The 22,050-nt window shown below is 22.9% G+C and overlaps 8 protein-coding genes across 8 annotated transcripts; 2 read left to right on the forward strand and 6 right to left on the reverse strand.

Annotated features, from left to right (window-relative positions):
- Positions 1–337: 337 nt before the first annotated feature.
- Positions 338–1,990, forward strand: SRAE_2000520200 (Protein kinase domain and Serine/threonine-/dual specificity protein kinase, catalytic domain and Protein kinase-like domain-containing protein; the record flags this gene model as incomplete). The annotated part of the gene is made up of 2 exons (XM_024644186.1): positions 338–526; positions 1,121–1,990. 2 exons carry the CDS (start codon positions 338–340, stop codon positions 1,988–1,990), a joined length of 1,059 nt encoding a protein of 352 aa, XP_024509771.1.
- A 78-nt stretch (positions 1,991–2,068) lies between these two features.
- Positions 2,069–3,862, reverse strand: SRAE_2000520300 (Hypothetical protein; the record flags this gene model as incomplete). Its single annotated transcript, XM_024644187.1, has 1 exon — positions 2,069–3,862. One exon carries the CDS (start codon positions 3,860–3,862, stop codon positions 2,069–2,071), a length of 1,794 nt encoding a protein of 597 aa, XP_024509772.1.
- A 503-nt stretch (positions 3,863–4,365) lies between these two features.
- On the reverse strand, positions 4,366–5,361 carry SRAE_2000520400 (Nematode cuticle collagen, N-terminal domain and Collagen triple helix repeat-containing protein; the record flags this gene model as incomplete). Its single annotated transcript, XM_024644188.1, has 2 exons — positions 4,366–4,900; positions 4,946–5,361. The coding sequence occupies 2 exons, from the start codon at positions 5,359–5,361 to the stop codon at positions 4,366–4,368; spliced, it is 951 nt and encodes a 316-aa protein (XP_024509773.1).
- Positions 5,362–6,029: 668 nt separating this feature from the next.
- SRAE_2000520500 (Ubiquitin carboxyl-terminal hydrolase 33) lies at positions 6,030–8,344 on the reverse strand (the record flags this gene model as incomplete). The annotated part of the gene is made up of 4 exons (XM_024644189.1): positions 6,030–7,276; positions 7,316–8,048; positions 8,090–8,209; positions 8,258–8,344. The coding sequence occupies 4 exons, from the start codon at positions 8,342–8,344 to the stop codon at positions 6,030–6,032; spliced, it is 2,187 nt and encodes a 728-aa protein (XP_024509774.1).
- Positions 8,345–14,262: 5,918 nt separating this feature from the next.
- Positions 14,263–15,766, reverse strand: SRAE_2000520600 (Hypothetical protein; the record flags this gene model as incomplete). The annotated part of the gene is made up of 4 exons (XM_024644190.1): positions 14,263–14,360; positions 14,397–14,795; positions 15,608–15,697; positions 15,739–15,766. The coding sequence occupies 4 exons, from the start codon at positions 15,764–15,766 to the stop codon at positions 14,263–14,265; spliced, it is 615 nt and encodes a 204-aa protein (XP_024509775.1).
- Positions 15,767–16,485: 719 nt separating this feature from the next.
- On the reverse strand, positions 16,486–17,474 carry SRAE_2000520700 (Hypothetical protein; the record flags this gene model as incomplete). The annotated part of the gene is made up of 2 exons (XM_024644191.1): positions 16,486–17,040; positions 17,079–17,474. 2 exons carry the CDS (start codon positions 17,472–17,474, stop codon positions 16,486–16,488), a joined length of 951 nt encoding a protein of 316 aa, XP_024509776.1.
- An 828-nt stretch (positions 17,475–18,302) lies between these two features.
- SRAE_2000520750 (Hypothetical protein) lies at positions 18,303–18,813 on the forward strand (the record flags this gene model as incomplete). Its single annotated transcript, XM_024644192.1, has 2 exons — positions 18,303–18,664; positions 18,708–18,813. 2 exons carry the CDS (start codon positions 18,303–18,305, stop codon positions 18,811–18,813), a joined length of 468 nt encoding a protein of 155 aa, XP_024509777.1.
- Positions 18,814–19,143: 330 nt separating this feature from the next.
- Positions 19,144–19,923, reverse strand: SRAE_2000520800 (Adenylate kinase 2, mitochondrial; the record flags this gene model as incomplete). Its single annotated transcript, XM_024644193.1, has 2 exons — positions 19,144–19,527; positions 19,570–19,923. 2 exons carry the CDS (start codon positions 19,921–19,923, stop codon positions 19,144–19,146), a joined length of 738 nt encoding a protein of 245 aa, XP_024509778.1.
- Between the last annotated feature and the right edge of the window lie 2,127 nt (positions 19,924–22,050).

Raw genomic sequence — 22,050 nt, forward strand, 5'->3', positions numbered from 1 at the left:
TACTTTGAAAAATTTTTCTTTTTAGTTTTGTATAATATCATTTAAGTTAGGTAAAGAAACTACAAAATAAACTTGAGATAAATATTAGTTTTAGTCAACAAATAGTGGAATGAAAAGATATTTGACGTTAAAATTTGTTTAAACATTCTTACATGTATATATATATATATATATATATATATACATTATAATAAAGCATTCACTTCTCCTTAACAATCATCTAGAAAAAAAGAGAGACTGTAAGATAAGAGGATATAAAAATTATCTTGAATATCCACATACATTATAATAATGAAATTTGATTGTTGATTTATATTATTTCTATCATAATAACATTATGAAGGTCTATGAGTCGGCATTTTTTAGATTGTATATGAGTAGTGAAAATAGAGATTCATTAGAAAGTGAAGATTCAGACTCGGTATCAAATCTTCTACCAAAAATTAATAATCTAGTAAATGGAGAAAAAAATGCATATGTAGTGGGTAGATTAATTTCACGAGGAAAATTTGGTGGTGTTTATGAGGTATGTTTTATTTTATATATATAAATATATATATATATAGGATATCCGAAAATTAACTTTAATATTAAAAATTTTTAATAATTTTTTTTTAATTTTACTATCATTTGATTGCTGAAATTTGGAAGAGTCTAAATCTTTTCATTTCATTTCAATATTAATAATTAAACTTATAATTTTTTAAAGTGATAATGTCTTTATTTTTTATTTTAAAAGTTTATGTTTAAAGAAAATTCTTTAACTTTATTGTAAGACATTTTTAAATTCAAAAATATGTAATAATAATCAATTTTTTTATTATTACATTTTTTTTTACATTATCATGATAATAAATTAAATATTAATTTTAATTAAAATAATATTTAAATATGATGGAATATAACTATTTTTCTATAGTTATAAAAAAGCGCATTTATAAATGAATCAATTATAACATTGATTGTATATATAAATCTTCCATAAAACTAAAATTTTAGATTCATTCATATTTCAACTACTAAATAATAATAGAAGCAAAAAATATTTTTTTTTATAAAAATAATTTCTCAGATATCCTTTATATATTATATTTTATATATTTCTATTTTTTTTTTTCAGGTATTACGAAGAAAAGATGGAAAAAAATTTGCATTAAAACTAGAATTGTTAATTTATAAAAATAATTGTATTCATGTTGAATATAAGCTATTAAAGTTAAGTCTAAAAAATGATCTTAAAAGAATTCCTAAATTGGTAGATCGTGGAAATATTGCTGGACACTTTAAATTTGTTGTTATGGATTTGTTAGATCAAAATTTAAGTGAATTAAGACATCAATTTGTAGAATTACGTTTTTCTACATCAACAGCACTTCGATTAGCACTTGAAACGCTGGAATGTATAGAAGAAGTTCATCAAAATAATTTTATTCATCGTGATATTAAACCTAGTAATTTTGTTATAAAAAAACAAAACAATAAAGTATATGTTTATATAATAGATTTTGGTTTATGTAAAGCATATAATAGAGAAAAATTTGTCCAAGAATATTCTAATGATCCAGAAAAAGTTGATAGAAAAACTACTCATTTTAATGGTACAATTAGATATGCATCGCTAGCAGCACATAATTTTCAAGATCAATCACCTAAAGATGATATTGAATCATGGATGTACATGATTATTGAAATGATGAATGGAAATTTACCATGGGGTACATGTGTTCAAAATGACAAACAACAAGTTTTAGAATTAAAAATGAAATATCGACATCAGGAACATATTGGACATTTATTAAAAAATTGTCCAAAAACAGAATTTTTTAGAATATTTGATTATTTATCAAAATTAAACTTCTTATCACAAATTGATTACTCATATATAAGAGGACTATTAAATTTAGCTATTAAGAATAACAATATTAATATTGATGAACCCTATGATTGGGAAGAAGGTTCTGAATCATGGAAAGCTTCATATAAATCTTAAAATATTTAAAAAAAAAAATCAATAGACAGTTTATTTATATATAAAAAATAAACATTTTATTTATGAAAAAATGATGTTTTAATAACATCCACATAATTGCCCAATTGTTCCCCATTGTACAATCTTGATAGCAAAAATTTTTATCTTCATGTAAGTAAATGTTTTTACATATTGCTTAATGCTCATAACAACATTTTTGATTTTTTGAATTTGAGTCATACTTGTGTTTTTAATATATTTTTTAGTAAATGATGTGCACGCATTTTTCCAATTTGTTTTTTGAGAAGCTGTCCATGAATTCCATTGTTTTGTAGATGATGTATAAATAACAGACCAATTGCCACTTAATGCAAGGCATTGTTTTGGTGCAGTAGCACAGTTTCCTGTTACTGGTTTTGTAGTCATCTTAATGGTGGTAGTTTTTATCGGTATAAATGTTGTTCCTCCAGTAGTAACTGCTTCAGTAGTTTCTTCACTTGTTACTTCTCCTGATGTTTCTCCACTAGTAACTGCTTCAGTAATTTCACTACTTGTAACTTCTCCTGATGTTTCTCCACTAGTAACTGCTTCAGTAGTTTCTCCACTTGTTACTTCTCCTGATGTTTCTCCACTAGTAACTGCTTCAGTAATTTCACTACTTGTTACTTCTCCTGATGTTTCTCCACTAGTAACTGCTTCAGTAGTTTCTCCACTTGTTACTTCTCCTGATGTTTCTCCACTAGTAACTGATTCAGTAATTTCACTACTTGTAACTTCTGTTATTGGTAATGGTGAACTTGTGACATCGAATCCTTCTGGCCAACAATCTTGAGTTTGACCAAATACAAAAATAGAAATAAAATCTTGAAAAGTACCAAATTCTGCTGAAATTTCGAATGAAAGAAATACTTCTTCTAAGTAGTAGAAAGTTACTAAAAATTGTTCATATTGATAAACAATGTTTTGCATTTTTTCAACAAATGTTAAAGATTGATCATTTATAATTTCTTGGAAAGAAAGTATTGTTGCATTAATATAAGCTTTATCACTAGCAGAGATACTATAAGATGGATTTGATAAGCAACTTTCTAACCCTTCAACAAATGAACATTGTGGAGTACCTGAGAACATGCTTGGAATAAGTGATATACGATAATATTGAACTGAAATTTGGAAAAGCATATATAATGAACCCATATTTCCACATTCAGTAGATAAAAATGCTGATTCCCATTCTGAATGATCTGTTGTTATTTGAAGACAAAGTGAATAGAATTCTGCATATTTTGTTGATAAATCATCAGTGCTAGATAAAATAGTTTCTAATTGAGTAATATATGTTTCAAATATAGTTTGGTCAGATTGTGATAATGTTGCTTGGAATGTTTGAAAACTAATAAGAATATCATACTCTCCAGAAGAATTTTCACTCCAACATCCACTGAATTTATCAGAAGAAAGATAAATACCAACTTGGAATAAATTATAAAATGATCCCCATGTTCCTATTTGTATAAATTGAAATTCAGAGTAGTAATTAGAATTAATCATAAAAAATTGATATATTTCAAATGAGCATTCATTAACAATTTCAATTGATGTATAATTTCCAGATTCAAAATATTTATCTTCTAAATAAATAATGAATTCATTAAAAGATGTTTGACTACTTCCAGTTAATGTTATAGAAATATTCCACAAAGCTTCAATTAAAAGAGGTTTTCCAGATTCACCATCTTCATCAACAATATCTGAACAAGTACTCTTGTCTTCTTCAGCACTCTTAGAAGCGCTTGTTTCATGTGATCCACAAGCAATTGGAACAGCTAATAAAGCTAAAAGGTAAAAATATGCTAATTTTTGCATTGTACAATGTGTAATGCTATGAAACATATGAAGAAAAACTACGTTTATATACATCTCAATGTTATGTAATATTATAAATATTCAACATTTTATTTGGCTAATCTTGTTTTTATATACAATATTTTTTTAATAATCAACCTATTTTTTGTAAAAAAATATTGAAGCCAATATATATTAGATAAAAATTTAACATTTTATTAAAACTTAAGCGTAAGCTTATTTTAATAGAGATTGATTATTTTATAATAATATTATCATTTTATAAATATTTATATTACTCTAAAAACAAAGGATTTTAAAAACTTAAAAAAAATATAATCTAACACATAGTATGAAGATAAAAATATTTTTATAATACATGAAACGGTTTTTTTCAGAAAACAATACATTTTTTTTTTCAACAGAAATTATTAAAAAAATATATTCTTATTTTTATTTAAAATGACATGTTTGAAATACATAATTGCCAAAGTTTGTCCCGGCATGAAGCCTTAATTGACTATAAAATTAAAAAAAAAGAGTAATTTAAGTTATTTTTTTCTTTGATATCCTGGACCAGATCTAGGGGTTGGACAGTGATCACAAGATCCATTCAATCCTGGAGGACCTCTTTCACCAGGTGGACCATTTGGCCCTGGTAATCCATCAGCACCGCGTTCTCCTGCATCTCCTGGTGGTCCTGGTGGTCCTGGTCTTCCAATTTGGCCATCTCTACCAGGTGGTCCAGGAGGCCCTTGAGGTCCTGGAGGTCCTGGTGGTCCAGGTGGTCCTGGTGGTGCACCATTAATTACTTTTCCCGGATCTCCAACAGGACCTTTTTCACCTGCTTCTCCAGGTGGACCTTGAGGTCCAGGAGGTCCTTGTGGTCCTTGAAGTCCTGGAATTCCATCACGTCCTGGGATTCCTGGATCTCCTTGAGGACCAGGTAATCCTTTTGGTCCTGGTGGTCCAGGAGGCCCTGGTGGTCCAGGTGGGCATTTTTGACATGGTGGTTTTGGTGGTGGACCTGGTAATAAAACACCATCTCTACCTGGTGGTCCTGGATTTCCTGGTCTACCTGGTGCTCTAAAAATATTAAAATAAAATATTTTTTTTATTTATTTAACAAACCCTGGTCTTCCATCTCTTCCTGGTGGTCCTGGAGGTCCTGGTGGTCCTACTTGACATGTACAACAACTTCCTCCAACAGGTTGATTAGGTTCATTATTTACAGGTAATGGTGGTGCAGATGGTAATTTAGCATCATTTCCAAAATCATATTGACGCTTAACTTTTCTTGGTATTTGAACACCTCCAGAAATTTGCATTTGAACCATCTCTCTCCACATATCTCTAGATCTTGTCTTACAAAAATCTACTTCATTTTGCATATATGAATGAATAGATTGAATATTATTGTAAGCTAATGGAAGAACAATAACACAACCTAAAACAGAGACAGTTGCTAGTGCTACAGAAATAAAAGCAACTGTTCGAAGTGATTTTTTTGGTTTTACAGGATAGTCTAATGGTGCAACTTGCGTCATAATTAAATATGACAATATAAGATTCACCAAGAATAAATTATCAAGGTTATGAAGATGATATTTAAATAATTTAATATATAGGTCATTGTATTGAATTATATTTTAAATGACCTAATTAAAAAGGTGACTTATATATATATATAAGTATTTATTTATAATTAATAGGTTAATATAAATATATTTTTTAAAAACATAAAAATAATCTTTTTATATATTTTTAATTGTTATGAAATAAAAGATTCACTAGTACTACTTATCTGTTACTTTTCTTTCTTAAATAACATAAATAGCATTTATTTAATTGAGATTCTTTAGATGAGAAAAAAAATTATAATTCTACAATATACTATCTAAAAAGTTTTTCATATAAAGTACAATGGTATAAAAAAATAAAATGTTTTTAAAAACTTTGAAAATTACAAAATTCCTTGTGATGTATAAACAATTAAAATTTATGGTAAAGCAATCGACAAATGAAATAGTAGATAACTTTTTTTTAACCAAAAAAATATTTTTATTAATCATGACCATTTAATCAACTTTTGAAAAATTTTATTTTTAATAGATTTTTAATTTTAAACAATTTACAGAGATATATTTACAAAAAAAAAATAGAATATTTTTTATTTTATATCTTCTTTATCGCCTTTTATTTGAGCAAGGTGAATTTAAAAAAAAAGTACCGATTTATTTTGTCCTGAAATATCGGGTGTTTCAACACATTGTTTTAAATAAGATTGATACATTTCTGTGCAAATTTTACATTCTGAAAGAATACTTGTTGAAGGGCCACCTCCAAATTGTGAAGACAAATATTGATATAAACGTGCTGGAATTGGTACTGCTACATCTGATATTGAATTTATCATAGGAGGTAATATTGAACCATGTGGACATAAAAAATTATAATTATTAATATTTCCTGGATTTGAAAACAAATTGAATTTATAAATCCATTCTCTTGAAATATATTTAACATCAGTAATTAAAAAATTATTTTTTTTACGTGAAGACTTTTCTTTTAATGTATTAATAATTTGTATAGTTCTTGTTCGAATTGTTTCCATATTTCTGTTTACATCTCTTTTTTGATAAAATAACACGTATGCTTCGACATTTAAAATATAAAGTTGATCTCTTTTTATTACATTACTATCATTATATTCATACCAACAACCATCCATGTCATTCCTACAATATGCAACATAATGCCCCCAATCTAAACTGCCTCCTTGATGAGATATCAATGATACTAAATCATATTGTGTACTTGCATTCTTAGTTAACATCTTATTATCTATATATTTTTTGACATCCAATTTACAAATAGGAAATGTAACTTTTGTATTAACCTTGAAATTATACCCATGTTGATCATGACGAAATCTTTTTAAATGTATACATAAAATTTCTGGAAGACTTTTTAATTTACATGTTTTGACACCAACTCTTAATTTAGAACATCTTTCACATGAATACATATCATCACCATTTAAATGTTCTGGACAAAAAAATGATTCTAAACAGTCTTCTAAATCAACAGTACCAGAAAAAAAATAATTATACATGAAACCTATTGTATTGGAATAAAAAGGATAGATAAAAGATTTTCCACTCCATAAAATATATGACAATAAATAATTATATAAATTATCATTATTTTTAGGTGTTGTAGAAATTAACGTTTCACATTCTTCACCATCTTCTAAAATTTGTTTTACCTTTTTAAGATGTTCTGATGTTGGAATGCTAAGAGACAAATCTTGAAATGTTTCTGTTGTATGTGACAAGTAATTGCATGTTGTACATTTTACTGTACTTCTTAATTTTCCATCAAAAATCTCAGAAATTATACTTTTACTATATTTGACATTCTTGAGATTATAATCGAAATTATTTTTTGTTTCCTCTATTACTGGTAATTTTTTTATTATCTTATCCTTTGTAAAATTACCTATACTAGAATTATTTCCATCACTACACTCTTCTGATTCAGATGATAAACCACTATCTGTTGCATCTGTATTTGTTGTTGATTGATCATTAGAAGATGAACTAATGTCTTTTTCTCTATGAATTAACATCATTTTTTCATCATAATCATGTTCCCATTTGTAGATAGGTCGACGTAACTCATTATGTAAAATATCTAAAAAACAACGAATAAATTCTTGAGAATCCTGCTGTCCATATCCAGCAAATTGTGGAAGTCTTCGAGATACCAATCCTAAAATATGATGTGGTGAAGTTGAGTACCTCCTATCTTCACTCCACAATACATTTAATAAGTCATTATATGCTTCAGAAACAGGTGTCATTTCATTCAATAACAACCTATCTGGATCATCAAATTCATCTTCATAGTAGGAAAAACGATTCAAAAAATATCTTGTCAATGGAGGACAATTTGACAGTGCTTGAATAGCAGCATTCATGTAACAAGTATTACCTAAATTATTTAATCCTGTCTTTCCTCTTCCATTTGCAAAATCATTCTCGTCATAATCTGTCAATTCAAATAATCTCATATAACTCAAAGCCTTTTCTGATATCACATAAGCTTGCAATTGACTGTTATCTTTAATCATTTCATGATATTGTTGTTGAGTAAGAACTATTATACTACAAATTTCACACCATACTTTCTTAGTGTTAACAGCCATTTGTACCGAATGATCATTATGAGACTAAAACTTGTATGAAATATTATCTATTTAATTTTTGTTACCTGATAATGTGCATTTGCATGATCGTTTGTTTTCTTTCCACAAAAATATGAATTACAACCAGTTTTCAAACATAACCAAAGAACTTCACATTCACAATCATCGACACAACATTTTCTTTTCTAAAAAATTTATTGTATTACTAGTAAAATTACTATTTAAAAAAATACCTTAATATCCTCTAACGATTCAGATAAAGGAAGAGAACATTCTTGAAGATGAGAACAAAATTTGCTTGATTTTCCAATACTTCCCATCAAAAATATACTTTAATTTTAAAAAAAAAATAATAATTTGAATGAGAAATAGAATAAAATTCAAATAAATTATTACTAAAATTTAAATTTACTAATACTAAAAATTGCTACAAGAAATTTTTGACTAATAACATGCATACATAAAATAATTTGACAAAATAATAATTTTTTGATTTAAAAATGTTATACTATATTATAATACTATAATTTTTTTCTCTATCATTATAGATAGATATAAATATAAAAAAAATATGTCATATAATATTCATAAAAATTAAAGTCTAATAATTTGGTAACGAATTAATTATACAACTTTAAAGAATATATTATCTTGAAAATAACGACTTCTGGTTTGGAAAAAAATTTTTGTTGCCGTGACACGTATTAGAAGATAAATTTTTAAAATAATATTAAAAATATTGGGGAAAAAATGTTAAAAATAATACTTAGTCTTATCTTGATGATTATTATGACATGATAGAAAAAGTCTTGTCTTGTATTCATAAGTGACAGCTGTTTAGCGTTTCTAAATAAATAAATGATTTTCGTTGTGAGAAATGATTTGGTATTAAATATACTATTAATACATAAAAATAAAACAGTAAATGTAAATTATTTACAATTTTGTTACTCTCTCTTCAAACAATTTTTTAATAATATTTTATTTAAAGTTAAACATTATTTATTAAAACCTTTGTAATTAAATAATATAAATACAAAAAACTTTAAAGAAAAACTTTTAGTTATAATATATTTAAAAAATTTATAATAATATTTGTCATACTTTTTTTATCAAATAATAAAAGTTCACTTTGTCAGTTTAAAAATTGATTGGGTGTTTTTTATTTTTGGTAAAACCTTTATTTTCTCTTAAATTATTTTTATATTTCAATGTCAATTTTTAAATTGTTTATCCAAATTTTGAAAATTATGTTTTAAATATATTTCTAAATTTTCGTTTTATCTTCAATGTGTTAATTTTTAATTATGATATTTTTTACAATTTTTAATAAAAAAATTTTAATAAAACAAGAGAAAATTAATATAAAAGAATCTTCACAAAAATTATATGCTTAAAAAAAACTTTCATATAATAATTTTATATACTAAAATAATTAATATAATAATAAAAAAACTCAGTAAAAAGATAAATGCTGTAGAATGATCTAAATAATCTACCTGAAAAAGAAAAAATTTTTTGATATTTGGTATAAAAAAATTTAGTAACTTCAAATATATACTGTTTTCCTGAACATCATTTCGGAAAGTTCTTGAAAAAATATCACTGGTATGAAATCTTCATTATTAACAATAAAATTAAGAAACTTTTTATTTTTATAAAAATAGTAGATTAAATCTTATTATCTTTTTTGAAAATAATTATACTAAAATTTCAAATTTCAAATGCATGCTAAAACATATTTCATATGAAAGAAAAGGAACAATAATATAAATCTTTTTCTTCAAATGGACAGGATGTGAAGGATCTTTGGTTTTCTGAAAGTTAGATAAAAAAGCGATAAGGTTAATAAAAAGATGACCTTATCGAAATCAAATAGTATCATTGATTGGTGTAATTACATTTTCAAACTTTTATTTATAAATCAATAAAGAAGAAATAGAAATATGCTTCACAGTTGTAAGAATGAATATATGTTTAAAGTATCTTACAAATATAAATATTGATTAAATGGTGTATCATTTTTTAAGATAAAAATTTAATTATTATATAAAATAACATATGGAAAAATATAAATCTTTTTTTTTTTTTTAAATTTTTTTACTAAAATTTATAATTAAAGTTTGTGTTTTACAACTAATAATTGTTTGTTTTTAAGTGGTTAATTGTATTCAAACTGCTTTTTTGTTTTGTAAACTAAAATACATAAAAAATATATATTTACACATTATGATAGTATAAACGGATTCTTTTATTCATTAGAAATAAAAATAAAATAATAATTAAAAAAACTTTTTTTTCAAATGATTTGTTATTTTCTTTTTAAAGAATTAACTAAGAAATTTATAAAAAATTTTGAATAGTAATGATTAAAAAATTTGTACAGGTAATAAAATAACAAAGATGATTTGATAAATACTTAAAGTTTTATATCAGCTTATTTTTAAAATATATATAAGATGTATTTTTATTTTTTTTTATTTAGAATTTTATTATAATTAATAACTAAAGGAAAAGTTTTTTAATGAGTATAAATATTTCAAAAAAGGTTAGTCGTAAATAAATTAAAAAAATTTATTTTGTGTTTTTTTTAAGATATGAACAAAAATTACAAAGTTAAAAATCTTTATAAGTTATTTTACATTTTAATATTGGAAAAGTTTACACTGAGATCAATAATAATTAAAAAAATAAAAATTAAAAAAATAACATGAGAAAAATATTTTAATTATTACAAAAAATTAGTTGAATTTAGATTCATTATTAGGTGGTAAATGTTGTTCTAAAAAATGAAATTCATGAACAATGATTATTTAGAAAAAATTTCCGCCTTTTGCTATATCTTGTTTCAAAATTAAGATATAGGCAAATGAATTTCTGGAATCAACTACTAATCAGTTTTCATTTAGGGTCTACGTTCAAATAATTTTTATATCTCCAACAGTTGCTAAGATATAAAAAATGATGACAAAAGAATTGGGCGCGCAAAAATGCCAGACATAGTATCTCAAGAACGGTTGAAATTTAGAAAATATTTTCAACGTAGACTATAGCACAAATTTCTTAAGAAGTCCAGCGCATCTAGTTTCATGCTTTTAGGAGCTCATTTACTTGAGTTATGAGGTTCATACTTTAAACTTTTTAAAAATACATTTTTCACTATATCTTGAGATCAAGAAGAGATACAAGAATGAGACTAGGTTTAATCGACTTCTCGCAAAAATCTGATCTAGAATAGTTATTTTAATTTTAATATTTCCAACTTTATCATAGAAGTCGTTTTTTTTCAAAAAATATTCCCCAGTTTCGCCTCTAACTTTGACTCATCACAACTCCTCAAGTTTTACTTTTGATATAGCCTTGATTATATTTAAAATTCATGATTTTTCAAGGGCTATCAGATGAGTGTAGTTTCATTTTGAAATTCGAAAAAAAGTTGTTTTTTTATTACTTATGCTGAAGGTCAAGTTGGAAATATTTGGACCAATTATGAATCTCAGTTAAAATTGAATATATTTTTACACAAACAAGTTATTCTACACCAATTTTTAAAAAATAATCGAATGAAACTAATCTCATAGTAATCTGATAATTTTCAGGTGAGATATTGAAAAGTCAGGAACAGTGAATATTTAGAAAAAATTTCCGCCTTTTGTTGTACCTCGCTTCAAAATACAGGTATTAACAAACAAATTTTTGGAATCAACTACTTTTCAGTTTTCATTTAGGGTCTGCGTTCAAAAAATTTTTATATCTCCAACAGTTGCTAAGATATAAAAAATGATGACAAAAGAATTGGGCGCGCAAAAATACCAGACAATGTATCTCAAGAACGGTTAAAATATAAGAAACATTTTCAACGTAGACTATAGCTCAAATTTCTTAAGAAGTCCAGCGCATCTAGTCTCATGCTTCTAGGAGCTCATTTACTTGAGTTATGAGGTTCATACTTGAAACTTTTTAAAGATACATTTTTCATCATATCTTGAGATCAAGAAGAGATACAAGGATGAGACTAAGTTTAATCGACTTCTCACAAAAATCTGATCTAGAATGGTTGTTTTAATTTTAATATTTTTCATTACACCATGTAAGTCGATTTTTTTCAAAAAATATTCCCCAGTTTCGCCTCTAACTTTGACTCATCACAACTTCTCAAGTTTTACTTTTGATATAGCCTTGATTATATTTAAAATTCATGATTTTTCAAGGGCTATCAGATGAGCCTAATTTCGTTTTGAAATTCTAAAAAAAGTTGTTTTTTTTAGTACTCATGCTGAAGGTCAAACTTGAGAGACTTGGACCAATTATGAATCTTGGTAAAATTTAGAGATATTTTTATAAAAACACTTTTTTCTAGACCAACTTTTCTGAAGAATCCAATGAAACTAGTTTAAAGGTAATCTGACAAGTTTCAGCTGAGATATAAAACAGTCGTGAACAATGATTATTTAGAAAAAATTTCCGCCTTTTGCTATATCTTGTTTCAAAATTAAGATATAAGCAAATGAATTTCTGGAATCAACTGCTAATCAGTTTTCATTTAGGGTCTACGTTCAAATAATTTTTATATCTCCAACAGTTGCTAAGATATAAAAAATGATGACAAAAGAATTGGGCGCGCAAAAATACCAGACAATATATCTCAAGAACGGTTGAAATTTAGAAAATATTTTCAATGTGGACTATAGCTCAAATTTCTTAAGAAGTCCAGCGCATCTGGTCTCATGTTTCTAGAAGCTCATTTACTTGAGTTATGAGTTTCATACTTAAAACTTTTTCAAGACACATTTTTCACTATATCTTGAATTCAAGAAGAGATACAAAAATGAGACTAGGCTTAAACGACTTCTCGCAAAAATTCGATCTAGAAAAGTTATTTTAATTTTCATATTTCCAACTTTATCAATGAAGTCGTTTTTTTTCACAAAATATTTCCCAGTTTCGCCTCTAACTTTGACTCATCATAACTTCTCAAGTTTTACTTTTGATATAGCCTTGATTATATTTAAAATTCATGATTTTTCAAGGGCTATCAGATGAATATAATATCATATCAAAATTCGAAAAAAAGTTATTTTTTTAGTACTCACGCTGAAAGTCAAGTTGGTGATGCTTGGTCCAATCATGAATTTTGGTAAATTTTAGAGATATTTTAATATAAACACTTTTTTCTAGTCTATCCTTAAAAAGAGAAATCGAATGAAACTAGTCCTATGGTAATCTGATAACTTTTAGTTCAGTTATTGAATTGTTGTGGACAATGAATATTTAGAAAAAATTTCCGCCTTTTACTATAACTCTCTTCAAAATACAAGTATTAGCAAAAAAATTTCTGGTTTAAACTACTAATGAGTTCTCTCTTAACACCACGTTTATTAAACATTTTTGTGACTAAATTTTTATTATATCTTGAATTTTTGAAAAAAAAACTTGTAAATTTTAAACTATTTATATCTACTTATTTGTAAAAATGCTGTTTTAAATATTTATTTAAATTGTATAAATTTTTAAGATTTAATAATTATCTAATTTATTCTATAAAATAAATTTTTATAGCTTCTTTAACTATAATTTATTTTTAACATTAAAACTTTTACTTTTTTTTAATATTATCATTTTTTTTATAATTTATTGTTCTTTAAAAATCTATAAAATATACTAATTTTATTATAAAATTCTAAAACAAAAAATGTATTAAAATAACTAGTTTGTAAGAAAGTTTTTACAAAAATCTTCTGTAAACATGTTTTTTAACTCCATAGGATATTCAAAATAAAGTAATATATCTAAACTTTGAAAGCTTTCTGATCCTATAATTTTTATACATTTTATATATTTTTGATTATTCATTATATTTAGTATTTTATTTAAATTATAACAAAGCTGTTTGCAACAATTTTTGATTTTTAGAACACCTTTTTCTTTAAGAAGATCTTTTGTTTTATATTTACAAATTTCTTCTACAATAAAATTTTCATTTTTGATCCCAATAACAATTTCATCAACGTTTCCTAACATACATTGAAAAAAAGTTTTGCAAGCTGATTTGTAACAAAATAGATTATTTTTATTTTCTTGATTTTTAAATTTTGTTTTTAATTCCAATGGCTTTCCAGTAGTTCTATCAAAAGCATCAATTTCACAACAATATGCAATTTTAATTTTTATGCACTTTGAAACTGAAACGTTTATAACATTAACTTCTTCATACTTCTTCCAATTGTTAACATTCCTTTTATAGGTAGGATAATATTCTTTTTTTTTTTGAACAAATAATATTTTCAAAATTAAGTCCAATATAATTAATAAATGATTTATTTTGCGATTGATTATCTTAAACAAATTTTCAAAAATTCACCACTTACTTACCATTTTCTACATCATTAACAATCACAATAACATCATCTACATTAAAAGCCCACAAAATTTTTTTTTCATTTTTAATAACACCTGATAGATATGACAGTGTTCCTCGAAAAGTAAAAATATTAGCATTATTAATATTTATTTTTAAAGATCTATTTCTTTTATAATGTAAATGTAATATTATATTTGAACGAGTCAAATATTTGTAATAACTATATAAATGAGTATATGAATTAAAATTTCGTTTTAAATTAATTTTTAGATTCGTTAATTTTAAAATATCATCATTTAAATATACTTTATTTGCTTCTTTATTTTGCAATATTTGACCATTTTCATTAAAAGAAAATGAATCAATTTTTTCAGGCTTACTTATAAACTTATAATATTGCTCGAAACAATCTAGAATTTAAAACATAATTATTGACTTTAAAAAAAAATTTTTTTTTCAATTTAATCTATATTTAAAAGTTTATATGATAAATATATTTATACAAAATTGTTAAATTATGTCAAATTTAAAAATAAAAATGTACATTTAAAATATATTATTATAATAAATAAAATAAATAAGTATCATTACAATGGTAAATGAATAGTTTATATTTTGATAAAAAATTTAGTATTATTAAAAAAACAGTCTTAATAAATAACTCAAAATTTTATTTTTTTTTTGTGTAAGTGTAAAAAACAAAGAAATTATTTTTAAAGTCATTAAATATTTAACATTTTATTTTGTGAACATAAAAATTTTTTGAAGAACTTTGTTTATGACTTATTTAATCATTAAACTTTGTTAATTAAATTTGAAAAAAATAGTTTATTATATTATTAGAAAATGAATTAATTATTTATTGCATTCAATTACATAAAACAATTTTTATAATAAATATATATTGGCTGCTAAAATAATATCAACAATGTTAAAAGAATAAAAATTTAGTAATCTAACAAGTGTTTTATGTTATGATCAAAAATAAAAAAGATGATTAGATGTTTATTTTTTAATAAAAATTATATAATTTTTGTAAAATGGAGATAATTTTTTTAAACGACATTTGCAATATAATTATATAGTTATTTAAGGTATATATTTTTTAAGAGTAAAAATAAATAATACCACACACTTGGCAATAAAACCTATCTTAAGGATGGAGCGTGGTATCTATATATGAGAAGACGTGTTTCTTAGTTAACAACCCTTTTAAACTTACCTTGATAAAAAATATTTTCAAAAAAATATTTTAAAGTTCTTAAAAAACTTTTTTTGAAATCCTTATTCAAACAACAAAAAAAGATTAAAACTTAAAAAAATTAATAAAAATTTTTGTTAATAAAAACTTACAAATAAAAAAAAAAGTCAATATGTTCATCTTAAATTTAAAGACTAAAAATTGAACAATAAATTTTAAATTATTGTTTATAATAAAGTAAAAGTCACAAATGATCAATTTTAATTTATTTAAACAATATTCTAAATAGAAAAATGTTATCTTGAAAAAGATGATAAAAATCAATGAATATTTTTTGTTTAAATTAAAAGAATTATGTTTACATTAAACTAATGTATAGATTAGAATATTATATAAAATAAAAACATAAAAAAAAACATAAAATGTAAGTAAAAATATTATCAAATTTTAATATCTTTAATAGATTTTAAATAAAATATTTATTTATATTTATCTTTTTACAATAATGATTAAAAGTATCAAAAATTTTAATAAACTAAAAAGATTTAAAATAGTTTTAAAAGAATTAAAAAATAATTTACACATATTATAAATAAAATTATATTAAATTGTAAATGTAAAAAAAACTTCTGCATTATACTTATTTTTAAATTAAAGTTTTTAAAAGTATATTTTTTATTGTTAATTACTTTGTTATCGTACCGCAAGATTATTATACAGTAACAGAATTTTGAGAAATTTAATTCATATAAATAATTCATTAAAAATCAAAAAATTTTTTAGTAATAAAAATATTTATTAATAAATTTTTTTTTATTTTACATAAAAATAATTAAATGACAACATTACTTTAGTTATTTTTTTTCATTATAATTATTAATAAATATATTTTTATATTACTATTTATTTGCATCATTAGGTAATTTTGTTGATTCATTTTTTGAAGATTGAATTACACCAAGTTTTTGTAATTGTTCAATACCAAAAAGAGAAACCATTTTATATTTTGTTGGATATGGTGTAAGAACTTTGGGTGGTAATTTATCTGATGTTTTTGTGGTATCTTTGTCTATCTCAACTTTCTTAGTTTCAGTAATAATAGTAGTAGGTAAGGTTGTATTTATATCTTCATTTACTTTAGAAAGTTGAACTGTATTTGTATTTGAATCTTGTGATAGAAAACTTTTGTTATCATTTTTTTTAACATCTATAATATCTTTTTTTGATTTTTCTATAGAATTAGAAGTTGACTGAAGATTGGTAACGTCACTTGTAGAATTTGATACATTACTTTTTTTAGATAAAGTATTTTTTTTAAATATTTTATTATTCTTATAATTCCAAAATTTAAATACTTTTCTTAGTATAATAATAGTTGTTGATTTTTCATTACCATTATTTAAACCTTTTAAACTATCAATATAATAATTTTTATTTGCTTTCATAACATTTTTCTAAAATAATATAATATTTTGGAAAAAAATTTACTTACTATTTTATAAATATACCTTAAGTAAAAAAGTATAAAAGAAATTACACCATATATATAAAGCATAAAAACAAATAAAATTAGAATAAGAAGAATTATTCTTGTACTTGTAAAAAATGTTTCATTTTTTAAACAGTAGTTTATATTACAGTACTTTCCACCATAACATTTTTTGCATCTACATAAATATTTATCATCAAGAAAATTATTTGCAGTAGTTTGTACCATTAAAACACATTCTCCAAATTCACCACATTTATTATTTTTACAATGTTTATTGTAGTATAATTCAGGTGAATTTTCATGAATTAAAGGATCTGGTATAGATCTAATAATTGTACTTCCAAGAAATGGTGTAATAATTATAGTAATAACGAATAAATAATATATTAAATACATAATTAATATTATTAAAAATTTTTATTAATTTATGTTATTAAAATTTGATTTATTAAAGGGAAATTTTTTATATTATTCAAAAAGATTATAAATGAGTGGAAATACATTATTATAATAATTAAATTTTAATCATATTAACATTTCTGTTTTTCATTTACTATTTAGAGTTTAATATTAATTATTAAATAAAAATAATATAATAAAAATATGAAAGCAGATAACTTTATAACTATTTTTTTCTTTATAAATTATAGAAATATAATTATATAATAAAATTCATTATATTAAATATAAAATTTACTCTAGTCATTGTTCTAATATTAAATAATATGCCATATTCTGATAAAATAAAACAGTTGACAGAAGTAAAAATTTTTGGATGGCTTACACTTCTTTCATCATTACTTTTTATGGTAATTCAAATTTTAAATAATTATGTGAGTAAATTTTATTAGTATTTTTTACTTTTCTAAAATTTAGATAATATGTAAAAATAGGAAATCACTATTAAAAAGTAGTATTTATCAATACATATTTATTGTGGGATTGTTATGCTTTTTTGAACAATTTTTTCACTTTGCTTCAGGAATATTTTGTATAACAAAATGGAAACCTTCCCATATTATTGAAATTGTTTCAGGTGGTTTGTTAAATTATTTTTATAATTTAACTGGAATTGTGACATTGGCTTTATCAATTAATAGATTAATAATTTTTTTTCATTTAACTAAAAAAATGTCTTTATGTTTAATTATTTGTTCAACTATATTAATAATTATATTTTTTTTAATTGATACATTTTTTTTGGTTTTATGCATATTTTTTGAAATGTATATTGTTTATGATATTAAATGGGCAACATGGGATTACTCATCTCATAACAATAGTCCTTTCAAAAATATTGATAATAAAGTACTAACTTTTGCTAATGTCACAAGTTTTTTGTTATTATTGTTAATTATTACAAAAATTTATCTTACAAAAAAAAAATCAACAGAAAAAATTAAAAAAAATAAAAGTATTGAAATTTATCTATTTGCTTTAATCTGTTTAAATGGTTTGTTTTTGTTAGTTGTTGAATTACTTTGGGAGTATGGTGAAAGTTTATGGAATGATTGTGAAATTGTATACACAGTAATAAATTTTATGTGGTCTTTAAATGCAGGAAAAGATTGTTGTATGAATATACTGTTTTTAAAGTAAGTAACGTTTTGATATTTTAATATTTTTTAGCGACATTAAAAAACATATAGTCTCATTATTTTCAAAAAAATATGCACCAATGGAAAAAACTAATAGAAGAAAAGTTGGAGTAACTTTAAAAAATATTAAAATGTAATAATTGTTTTTTATAAATTCCTTATATCTTTTACTTTTGTAGTGTATCTTAAATATTTATTTAATTAACATACTATATTAATTTAGTAGCAACGTAATTCCTGTTTGTTTAATTTAATAATCTTTCTAACATTAAATCACTATTTAAAAAAAAACAACAAAATTACTAGAATAATATTTTAAAAAATGAAGTCAAGGGAAAGAAATGTTTTGTAAAACAGTAAATTTATAAACAGTTTTTAACGTACTAAAAATGACGGAAAAATAATTATATGTATCTAAAATTAAATGCCGTTTTAATATGAAACAACTGATAACAAATACTATTAATCTAGAGAGAAGATTTCTTTTGACAAAATTTGCTGCACAAAGCATCAATTTTTGCCGCAACTTCAGAAATAGGTCTTGATGCATCAAATCCATAATGTATTCCTTTAGCTTGGTAATAATCAACAAGTGGTTTGGTTGATTTATGATAACTAACCAAACGTTTACGAAGTGCTTCTTCAGTATCATCAGATCTCCTTATCAAAGGCTCTCCAGTAATGTCATCTTTCATTGGTACTTTTGGTGGATTGAACTCTGTATGATAGGAACGTCCAGATGATGGGTGAAAGAGACGTCCTAAAATTCTGGAAACTAATAATTCATCATTAATGACAAATTCAATAACAGAATCTAAAGGTGTTTTTCTTTTTTCTAACATAACATCAAGCTAAAATAGAATAATTTAAATAAAAATATTAAATAAAATTACTTTTTCAGCTTGAACTGTAGTTCTTGGAAAACCATCAAGAATGAAACCTCTTTGACAATCAGGCCTTTGAAGATTTTTTTCAATAAGATCAATAACAACTTCATCAGAAACTAATTGTCCAGCATCCATAGTTGTCTTTAATTTTTTTCCAAATTCGCTTCCACTTGATACTTCAGCACGAAGTAAATCTCCTGTAGCAAGATGGCATGAATGAAATTTCTCAGAAATTTTTGGAGCTTGTGTTCCTTTACCAGATCCTGGTGGACCTAATAAAACAGCCCGAATCCCACGATCAAATGTTTCAGATATTGTTTTTCTTGGTTCATCTACTTTAACTTCTACGTTAGGTGCCATTGAAAAAAAAGTTTACTGAAAAAAGATATGTGTAATGAAAAAAAAAACGTTCATTGGGATTAATAAGGTTATGCATAAATAATCATTTTCCCAAGATCAAGGATGTGTTGGAAAAAAAATTTCTTATTAAGAGTATGGCAAGTATCAAAATGATAAATTTTATGTAAAGATTACTCCACTATTTTCAAGTCAGGAATTGATGGAGATGTATAATCATTTAAATTTTTGATTCAGGTGAAAAATAAATTACATTAAATAAAGTATATTAAAATTTTTTTTATTACAAACTATCTTAATTAAAAAAAAATTTTAAGTAAAAAAAAATTATAGTATATTATGATAACAAACAATAAAATATTTACTTAAATAAAGAAAAGGCATTTATAATTTAATTAAATTATTTAGATGTAAAATAATCAAAAATGTTCACAAAAATGTATGTAATATTTTTTTATTCATTTTAATGTTATTTAGTATAACGTTATCTATTACATATCAGTTTTGATTTTATGATTAAAAAATAATTGACATTTCATTACTGATATATAGTTAAAAAGTATGTGAAACTATATACATATTTGTTCATATACATAGATTATATATTGATATCGAAATAGAAAACTGATATATTGTTATTATTTTATTTATGTGCAGCTTTTGATAAAAGCTTATTTATGTTCATTGAATTTATAAAATGCTATATAAATTTGTTGTATACTAGATTTTACTAACTATTTTAATAAAAAATTTTTTGCTAAAAAATTTCATGATAATTACATTTTTTTAAATTAAAAAAAATTTTTTTATTTAATTTAATTTAGTTTATTCAATTTGTAAAATACTAGTATATTTGTAATGTTTAGTAAAGCAAAAGAAAAAAACGTTTAATACAGAATGAAAATTATGATAAATAAGAAAACAAAAAGCACTTTTCATGGCAATATTTATTTATGTATCCAAAAACAACTTATTTTTAACCGTTTTTTTTTTAAATATAAAATTACAATTGAAAACAAAGTGTTAAATGATAATTTACTAAATTATTAAAAAAAATATTTTTGTTGCAGAAAATACTTTATTATAAAATTGTTTATATAGTAAACAAGATTAAAAACAATATTTTTTGATAATTATACACTGTAAAAAAAATTTAATGACAATTTTTTATATTATATACAAATGGCTTAAGATATAAATTTTTGATATTAATTTAAAAAAGAGAATCATATATAAGTTTAAAATCATCATTAAAAAATTATATCTTCAAAATAAATATTATAGTAATTTTATACCATTTTAATACTATATATTTTGATATTCTTCTATTTTAAACACTTTTATTTAAACAAAAAGTAAACTTCATTTAAGAATATTTTACATATTTGTTTCTGTAAATAAAAATATCTTTCATAAAGGAATTAAAATACAATGAAAAATGATTTTCATGGTCGGAATATTCATATCTTATTACTCTTCCAAATGTTTATCTTTATACATTAAAAATTATCTTAATGAAAATTAAATACTTAAAATAAGGTGTATGAATTATACATAAATTTCAAAGTTACAATTTTTTGATACTACAAAAATAAAATACTTCTAAAACATAATACTAAAGTTATTTAATTAATTTGTTTGGTTTTCTTCTTAAGTTAAAAAATGATACAATTTTTTGTCATGAATTTATAACAATAGTTTTATTATGACAAAAGTTTCATGCTCTTAATCATTCTTTGTAGCAAAACAAAAGATATTGTATAGGATTATATTTTACACAAATTTATACAATTCCTTTTTTTAATTAAATTATTAGTACATAAGTACTATTAATTTTAACTAAAAAATTTTTTTATCAATTAAATTATCTTCCTTACTTTATATCTGGCAAACAATTTAATATAATTAATTTAAAATATATATTTTTTTAAACTACTGAAATTTAATACTATATAAGAAAATAAATTAATAACTGTGTAAGTTTAAAATATCTAAGTACAAATTAAAATAGAAATTGTAGAAAAAATGAAACGACAGAAAAATTTGCATTTAATAAATTGATTATTTCAAGAATACTGTACTTTATTATTAAAATTATAAATTTAATTATATTAAAAAAAACTGATTGTC

Source organism: Strongyloides ratti (assembly GCF_001040885.1).
Source record: "Strongyloides ratti genome assembly S_ratti_ED321, chromosome : 2".
NCBI lineage: Eukaryota > Metazoa > Nematoda > Chromadorea > Rhabditida > Strongyloididae > Strongyloides > Strongyloides ratti.